This window comes from Phalaenopsis equestris, unplaced genomic scaffold, assembly GCF_001263595.1.
Source record: "Phalaenopsis equestris unplaced genomic scaffold, ASM126359v1 Scaffold000002, whole genome shotgun sequence".
Classification (NCBI taxonomy): Eukaryota; Viridiplantae; Streptophyta; class Magnoliopsida; order Asparagales; family Orchidaceae; genus Phalaenopsis; species Phalaenopsis equestris.
Genome location: NW_018164444.1, coordinates 50,630,582 through 50,640,444, shown reverse-complemented (window position 1 = coordinate 50,640,444; position 9,863 = coordinate 50,630,582). Strand labels below are relative to the sequence as shown.

The window sequence follows — 9,863 nt, the reverse complement described above, 5'->3', positions numbered from 1 at the left end:
ATATATGTATGTTTGTGTGTGTGTGCGCGCGCGCGCTTTCTTACTAAATAAAATTATACCTAATCTCAAAGGACCAATTAGCAGGTAATAAAGATTTCAAGACCAGATCAACAATTCCTTATAAAGATTTTCAAATTTTTATGAATCAAGACTTTCAGGTTTTCATCTTCTTTCTTTTTTTTTCCTTTTTTTCTTTTTTTTTTTTTTTTGAAAACTTCTCATGTTTCATGCATGTGAATACATAATCCGCTCTTTTTAAATAATCACATCAGCTCTATGGTATACCCAAATGATAAAAATATTGTGCTAGTATGTCGAGGAGGGGTGTTCACAATTATTATGATATACCGCATTCTCGAAACAACTATCCTGAATAAATTCTTGCAAACTAATCAGTAAGGATAATGAAAATGCATATCCCAACCTCAAAAACTATTTAAAATATGAAGAGTGATACAAATAAGAATATGGGATTGAATAATTTGCAATGAAATTGGCCTCCAGTTATTCAACATGTATATCATTGATCTGTTAATGAAACAGTAAAGTTTTCATAAATTGAAGAATTTATTAGGGAACTAAACGAGAAAGAAGCCAACAGAACAAGGGAACCCCATGCTAGGTAGAGAATTCTTCATCATACGAAAATAGAAGAAGCAAATAAAGCAGGAGAAGAAGTTCTTGCCACTCTAAAGATTTTAGGCACAAGAGTTTGCGCACAAGTCAAAACAGAAAAGAAAACTTTCTTATTTATCATAATATCATTTATATTCCACTACAGCAACTACACTGTAATGTACATATCTTTCAAAACCATTTACTCTTAAAGGAACTGAATCAAAATATAACATTATGCCCTTTTTTTTTATCAACATAGTAAATATCTTTTCCATCAAAACAATCACCAAATCAATAGTTTATGCATGTATTTGTCAAGTTAATTCATACAAGATGTGAAAATTGTACTTCAGGAAATGACCAAGTATTTTTCTATTTCAGTTGGATTACATCAGGATCAACTTTAAGGTCGTATCTTTTTACTTTATTTATGGATGTATTACAGGACATTTACAGGCGGATTGACCATAATGTATGTCTTTGTTGACGGTGTCCTTCTTGTAGTTAAGACAAAAGAAAGTTCAGGAAAAATTTGAATTATGGCGGTCAACTTTAGAATCTAATAGCTTTCATTTGAGTAGATCTAAAATTGAATACACGGAATATAATTTTAGTAGTATTAGATCTAGTGAAGGGGTTGTAACAATGGGTGATCAAGTTATTAAAAAGAGTAAACGTTTTAGATATGTCGGGTCTATTGTTCAGAGTGATGAGGATATAGATGTGGATGTTATCAGTAGATTTCAAGTTGGATGGTTGAAGTGGAGCAATGCATCAGGCCTATTGTGTGATAGAAAAGTATCACTTAGACTTGAAAGAAACTTTTATAAGGAGATGGTGAGACATGCAATGCTTTATGGTGTAAAACTTTTAGAAGGAGATGGTGAGACATGCAATGCTTTATGGTGTAGATTGTTGACTTATAAAAGAGAAGCGTGAATCTAAGTTAAGTGTTGCTGAGATGAGAATGCTTAAGTGAATGAGGCGTTTTACACTTGGAGATAGAATGTGAAACAAATATATCCGTGAAAGGGTTGGTGTAAATCCAGTGACAGACAATATTATAAAGAGTCGTCTTAGATGGTTTGATCACATTAAACATCGGTCATCTGCTGATCCTGTTAAGAGAGTAGATGCTCTGGATGTGACTGATGGTACGAGAGGTAGAGGTATACCTAAAATGGCTTCGGCATGTTTTATAAAAAATGATCTTAATCCAATAGAATTAAACGAAAATATGACACTCAATAAAACAATGAGAAAAAAGGATTCATGTAGCTGGCCCCATTTAGTGGGATAAAGACTTTTTGTTTTTTTCATTGTTGTTGTTTCTTTTCACAGCATGTGAAGATTAAATTCCTTTCACTGTCTACCATGGATATAAATATAGTCAGAAAAGTGTGCACGGAATTAGTTTGAAATGTTTGTATTTTAAATTGAAGGAAAACAACTTTGGTTTGTGCCCGAAGAGAAAGACATTCTTGCTATAAGCACACAATGAAGCTACAGATGTATTACCTAATCATATAGCACCATGAACTTACTTAACTCTTAGTGAATTTATAAAGTCTGGCGCTAACCACTGGAAATTACATTTTTCGTAGATAAACTCATTAGTTGCAATCTAGCATTAAAATTTGATGATCCCAAGACTTAGGCTCCATTTAATAACATTATGTAATTAGAGTATGAATACCTCTCCTTTTGCATGGTTGGAAGATGTTCCAATATGCAACAACAGTATTTCTCAATCATATCATAGCACGATATCTGATTTATTTCGAAAAGGAGAGCATCCATCTGTTGAAGCATGAAGAGAGAAATAACAAGTCAAATAAATGCCATAACGACCCAATTATATTTCAATCAATTAGGAAAAACAACACGACCAATGTACGACTTAGTCTCAACACTTGAATAATGTAAGCACACCAAGCCAAGGGCATTATAGCATGAATGCACAGAATTTAAGGTCCTAAGGAAAAGTACAACAAGGATTTGTTCAATACTGTAGCTAAAGTGAAAAATAAGAGCACCGCAAGTTCAGCTATAATCAAGCCAAGCCAAGCTTGTCATTTATTGGACTTGTCTTGGTACTACTACAAGTTATTCATATTAAGCTTGACTCAAACTGAGCCTTCACATATGATGGAGAACATTTCGCAGATTATTATACCAAAGCATGATAAAAAACCAAAGGTGGAATAAAGGGTTATGATGACTCGATAACAAGATCAAGATCTAGATAGAATCAAAGGCCAATAGGCCATTATCAATCATACATGAGTAAAGAGGCTTGCCATTAAAATTAATTATAATAATAATAATAACTTTTGAAGCATGTAATTCAAATAAAAATTAATTATAATAATAATAACTTTTGAAGCATGTAATTCAAATTTCAAAATTCTGAAATTTTAAATTTTAAATTTTAAATTTCAAACTTCAATTATTTTAAATTTCGAATAATCGACCTTAAATTTATCCCTCAATATAGAAGGTTTTCAATTTGCTTCTTCTCTCTTTAAGCAGCTTTAGGCTTCACTTGGAAGTAATTATGGCCAGCCACTTCATAATAAGAAGCAAATTGGACTGATTGCACTAACATTCCTAATTTTTGCTTGGCTACCTGTCAAATTCCCTCCTTTTATAAGATTTTTAAATTTTGAACTTTAGAACTGATGTAATGCGTTAAATATTTGGTGAAATGAATAATAAGAAGTTTTGGTATTTTGAAAAAAAAGTTAAGAACTAAAGTGGTCGGCGTTCTTGACTTCTACTTGGTGGAAGAGCTAGGTTTCTTCTTATCTTCTTTTCATCCTTTCTTCTTGTTAATTTCTCTTCCAATATTTCACCCACTCATACCATAAAATCTCTTACATTCCTACAACCTTCTCACACCATTTTTAAACGACTAAAACCATCACATGACCTGAAAATCCTAGCTAGGAGCAATCAGCCAAGGAAGGAATCCCAGTGACCTAGTTTGGGTCCTCTCCCCTCCATTACCCTCTAAACCAACTAGATGTCCACCATCTAAGCTAGATATGTTCCACACACATCAAGCAAACATTCACAAGCCATTACAACCCCTCTATATGCCCTTAACCTCGTTCCTTAACTCTAGAAAGTCAAGGTAGGCCAATCGCCCAAACTAGGATCTCCTTGACAAAGTTTTAATTTCTTTTCACTTGCACGCATTTGACCCTTTTGAATTTCTATCAACTACTACAGAGCACATCTTTTAGCATTCTTCTAACCCTTTGAAGTGATTTCATGGCCTAAATCTGTGTTCATACCTTTAAATACCTCAGAGATCGTCCCCACATTAATTGCACCCTCCTACAACAAGTGAAAACATTAGATCATCCCTTCACAAGGCTAGATCAACTTCGGTATTAGGGTCAAAAGCCTAAACTTTAGCAATTTTAACATAAGGAGCAACAAGCGTTTGGGTCTTCAACCATTAGTACTTATGATATGTGGATCCATCATCCACCAAGGGATAGTCCTTGATCTTTGAGTTGGCTAATTTTCTTTTATCATGATTTAATAAAACTAATTGAAAAAATCAGGATTATTATGTATTTCTAGAAAGCCTGTGATATTGCATACTTAGTTCCAACTAGTTACATGCATCACAAAACTTAGCCAGTTGTCTATATTGGAACTTATCATCTACCTTTATATTATGTGAGTTCCTTAGGAAGGGAGCACTCTACATACAAATTGTCAACATACCAAAAATGCAAACCAATATGAAAGATCAACTTCATCGTGCTTTGGACTAATTTGTAGTTTATTACAAGAGAAACACTTTGCAAAAAATATGCTATATGTGTACCCAAAAAATCAGTACAAAGGGCTTATCATTCATAGACGCATTCGTGACATATTATCTTGTATAGAAATTTCATTGCATGCATACCCAAAAAAAAAAAAAAACAAATCAAATTAAAAGGGTTTTTTACTATCGCATGGGCCTTGCTCTTGAATATGATGCTACTCAAGTCAATCACATTGGAAATTAATGGCATAACAAAGATAATAGAAGAGATAAATACTAGAATCTAGGAAAGAAATTTGAAGCATACGAGTTATAGAGGAATTTGCATGAAAGTAAAGATCTAATGCTTGAACTATAAAACCAAATGGTTGTATTGGTGGCATAGATGAAAAACCTAGACACTAGATAGAACACCCCAACTCCTACACCTAAATAATCCATCCATCTTGATTCAAAGGATGATTAGCCTTAACAAAATCCTAAGGAAGATCAATCACTTAGGATGGCACTTCTCAAAGGAATAAGGGTAGATGGGATCGCCATAATAGGTATGGTGAAAACTTTAATGATCCTTATAAAAAGAATTAAAATTGAGGCATCTTTCAATAATGGTATATATGATTCAATTAATTTTTGGACTAGGATATACAAATGGATTCATTTTTTGAGTGGCATAGAATGGATAATTATCAAAACATTATACAAATGGATTCATTTTTTGAGTGGCACTTTTGCAAAAATGAAGCACATTAGTCATGCAGAAATTTATTGCACTAGCATTTGGCAAAAAAAACAAATATTTGGAATGCCAATTGCTTTTGGATTTAGAAGAAGGAAATTTTAGAGCCAAATATTACCCAAAACATCATGATAAAAAACTTCACTGGCAATTATTAATTGTAATGCAGGGAACCCTTCGAATCAATCAATACTTTTTAAAAATTAGTGACACCGTTTCAGGGCTCATAGAAGGTGTTTAGGAAGTGGATTGAATGGGGAGGTAGTTGTGGAATGACATAGCAAGGGAATGAGCATATGGGAGGTCGGCTACGTTTGGAAGGGGATAAGCAACAAAATTTGCTATTGGACAGCAAATTCAAGCAATTACAGTGTTGTCTAAACTGAAAACTGAGGTCAAACGACAAAAAGATGAGGTAAGGGAGGCGGGGAAGATCCACTATTTATTTTTGAGCAAAATACATATACACTACTTGCAAAAGGAAGAGGATATAACACTCCTTAAGGTAGAAAACATAGAATGAAATCTCCAAAATACTCAAAAATAATAATTCTTAAAATAAAAAAAATACATTCATAAATAGTCTCATAATAGAAATACCCTGATTAGAAATAAGGAAATATGAAAGAAATCAGAAAAAGAAAAAAAAAGGGGCTAAAATCAGAAATCGGACGACTATGCTCTCTCGCAATTGTGGAATCGCATAATTTTTGTGATCGCGATCCCGTGACTCTGCCTAACACTCCCGCAGTCTAAGTTTTTATGATTAGTTGTGCGGATAATGATTAACTGGTCAATAAATATATAATTAGCCTTAGAATGAATACAAAAAATAAGAAAGCGATGCTTGACTCCCATTATGAGAGGATGTTTTTCACAATGCTCTTATGGTAAAAAAGAAAACAGACACAGTCATTTTTTCCTACACCTAGAAATCAAACCATAACTATTCAAAGACCCATTGCTAGGTCTAACTTATCACTAGTAGCACTCAAATGACTAAGAAACCAATTGAGAGGAGTTTTAAAAACCATTAGAGATATCATGTATTTCAATCTCCACAATAAGAGACATAAGTAGCAAAAGTGGAAATCTTAAATTTTATCCTTGGATGAGTCTAATTTTATATTGGATGGTGATTGTAAAGAGTTTTGGATTAGACACTCACATGTGAAAGGGAGCTTGATCTTGAGAATGACCGGCATATTGAACTCACGAGATATTTGGTAGTTTTTAAAAGTGAAGTAGAACATTGGAGAAGAAATATTTTCTCTATGCATGCGAAATGTAATGAAAAAAAAGGTGTGCATTTGTCATTAATGATATAAGCATTATAAATGTTATATCTACTCATATACTCATGTGGGTTAATCTTAAGGTTGAGGCTTACCCTGAGCCCTTTCAAGAAAGTCAGGTGAAGTGCACTTCCCTCCCCATCAATAGTGGGTGTTTAGTTCCCCTTAAGATTGACAAGCATGAGGATAAAATGTGATATGATGTTATTCTTATGAACATGGCACATATTTTGCTGAGTCAACTCTAATTATATGTTTGAAGTATTACACATTATAATAGAAAAAACACATATGTGTTCAATATCTAAATAAGGTCATTAAACTTTTTTTTTATGTCAAACAAGTAGCGAAAACACTTACTATTACATCAGACAAGTCACTCCCTGATATCCACCCAAAGAGAAAATTAGATTGTGGTTAATAGTTGGATCCCTATTAGAGGGTTGACTATGCATCTGATTCCATTATAATTACGCTTAATTATAAGATAAAGATGGTTGATTTTCGTGCACTTAGGAGAGAGATTGCTAACATTTCCTAACCTATTTTGCTTATGTAAGGGGGTCACTTTGAGGTAGTGTAGACCTATATATCGGTTTTGGTCTCCTCATTTCTGCCATATTTAAGTGAAAGTACCTTGATCAATTAACACCCTTAAGAGATGCATGACATATCGTAAACTTTCATTCTATGTGATAGCTCCAAAATCTGTCCCATTATAGAGTGAGCATAATTAAGCATACAGAGTTGAAAAGGTAAATTGATGAATTGCATAGAAAAAACTTCATCCAAACAATCCTAAGCTTTGTGTTGTTTTTACCCATTGGAATCCAAATAAAGATGGCATGTTGAAGATAAGTTTGGGCTTGATAATAAGTTAGACCTTATCTTTGAGGCTGACTACTTTTCCAAGACAAGCCATGAGAGTGAATATTACCTAATTAAAATTAAAGCAGTGAAAGATTATCTTCAAGATCTTAAATGATCAATATGAATAGCTAGTCATGCCCTTTCGACTGTCCAATACTCGTATCTTTATAACGTTAATGAATATTATTTTAAATGCATATTGAAAATTTTTTATGGTCTATTTTGATGGCAATGACATATGCAATCCTAAGAATAGTGGGCATTTAGATCACCTTAAGTTTGTATTTGAAACACTAAAGAGAAAAAATTTTTACATCAACTGAAAAAAGCATTTTCCTACTGAAAGAAATAACCTTTTTTGAGATTCATTGTATCTATATTGGAGCTTAAAAATGACCCCTCTCAGCTTAAGACAATCTCAAATTGGAGCATCATTAGCTCCACAAAAGTTAGAAGTTTTCATGGCTAACCTATATTTTATAGGAGCTTCAACAAAAACAATAGTAAAACCAGAAATTGAAGAGAAAATTTTTATTTCTTCTTGATGATTCAATTCAAGGTGCATTTACATATAGGAGTCTCTCCTCCTTAGATAAGAAAACTAACTAAATAAATTCAAATAAATTCCTATTACATTCCAAGACTAATTAAGCAAGATAAAAAATAAGGAAGGAGAAAAATATCCGTAAAAAAGGAAAGACAATAAATATTACAATTTGAATTTTGAATTTTGAATTAGATCCTTCAACACTCCCTCTCAAGTTGGCATGAAGATATCTTTCAGAGCCAGCTTGCATACTAAACGTCGAACTGTTTTTTTGTGAAGACCCCTGAACTGTTTTTTTGTGAAGATCCTTTGTTAGAATATCCGCTGCTTGGTCGTTGGAAGGAACATACACCATACAGATATCTTCTCTGTCAATTTTTTCTTTGATGAAGTGTTTGTCTATCTCTATGTGTTTTGTTCTATCATGAAGGACAGGATTGTGGGCGATGGCGATGGCAGACTTATTATCACAGTACACCTTTATTGGTGGTGGACTATGAATTTTTAACTCCTTGAGAATTCTTTTAATCATAGAACTTCACATATCCCATGAGCCACAGATCTGAATTCAGCTTCAGCGCTGCTTCTTGCCACGACACTTTGTTTCTTGCTCCTCTAGGTTACTATGTTCCCTCCTAGAAACGTGCAGTACCCTGAGGTTGATCTTCTATCTGTAACACTTTCAGCCCAATTTGCATCTGTAAATGCTTCTACCTGTAAGTGCTCATTTTTCTTGAACAGTAGTCATCTTTCGGGTGTTCCTTTCAGATACCTAAGGATCCGATAGACAGTCTCCAAGTGATGAGTATTTGGGGAATGCATAAACTAACTTACCATGCTAACAGCAAATGCTATATCAGGACGAGTGTGTGACAAGTAAATTAATCTTCCCACCAGTCTCTGATATTGTTTTTTATTGACACCATCTATTTTATTTGTCACTTGTAACTTTTTATTTGGTTCAATCGGAGTTTCAGTTGTTTTGCACCCAAGCATTCTGGTTTCACTGAGTAAGTCAAGTACATAATTTCGTTGATTAATAAAGATCCCCTCCTTAGATCTGACAAACTCAATACCAAGAAAGTATTTTACATCTCCCAAATTTTTAATCTCGAATTCTGTGGGCAATCTTTCTTTTAATTTCTCAATTTCCCTAGCATCATCTCCTGTAAGGATAATATCATCTACATAGACATTGAGTATAGCGAGTTTACCAGTTTCTGAATGTTTGTAGAACATAGTATGATCAACTTCTTGACTCTGAGTGTATTCATATGTTGTAATCACCTTTCCAAACCTCTCAAATCAGGCGCGAGGAGATTGTTTGAGCCCATACAAGAATTTCTTTAATCTGCACACTTTGTTTTCTCCAAACTTCTTCTCAAATCCTGGTGGAAGATCCATGAACACCTTTTTCTCTACACCTCTTTCTCTAATTCACCATTTAGAAAAGCATTTTTGACGTCCAGCTGATGCAGGGGCCAATTACGATTTGTTGCTATGGACAGTAAAATTCGAATAGAATTGATCTTGGCTACCGGAGCGAATGTCTCATGATAGTCAATTCCATGAGTTTGAGTGATTCCTTTAGCTACTAATATTGCTTTATATCTTTCGATACTCCCATCAGCTTTGACTTTAGTAGTGAAGACCCATTTACACCCAACAGTAGACTTGTTTCTTGGTAAAGTGACAATTTCCCATGTCCAATTTTTGAAAAGAGCATCAATCTCTTCATTTACCGCTATTCTCCAATTTGGATTACTAAGAGCTTCCTGTATTGTTCTAGGTTCAGACATATTAGAAATTTTTGACAAAAAAGCTTGATGTTTGTGTGAGTTTTTTTGTAGGATAGGTATTTCGAAATGGGATATTTGGTAGTACAAGAACGTGTTCCTTTTCTAAAGGCTATAAGAAGATCCAGATTCATAATCTCTGAATTTTGAGCTTCTGTTGGTGAAAAAATAAGATCAGGATCAGAAATTACCTGTGTTTCTTGAGGACCAT

The 9,863-nt window shown here is 33.7% G+C and overlaps 1 protein-coding gene across 1 annotated transcript in view; it reads right to left on the bottom strand.

Annotated features, from left to right (window-relative positions):
• LOC110034204 overlaps positions 1 to 9,863 on the bottom strand; it is a 30,864-nt gene that overhangs the window by 17,185 nt on the left and 3,816 nt on the right. Inside the window, exon 3 of the mRNA XM_020738492.1 lies at positions 2,315 to 2,418. Coding sequence (XP_020594151.1) covers positions 2,315 to 2,418 — 104 coding nt within the window. The remainder of the gene's footprint in view (positions 1 to 2,314; positions 2,419 to 9,863) is intronic.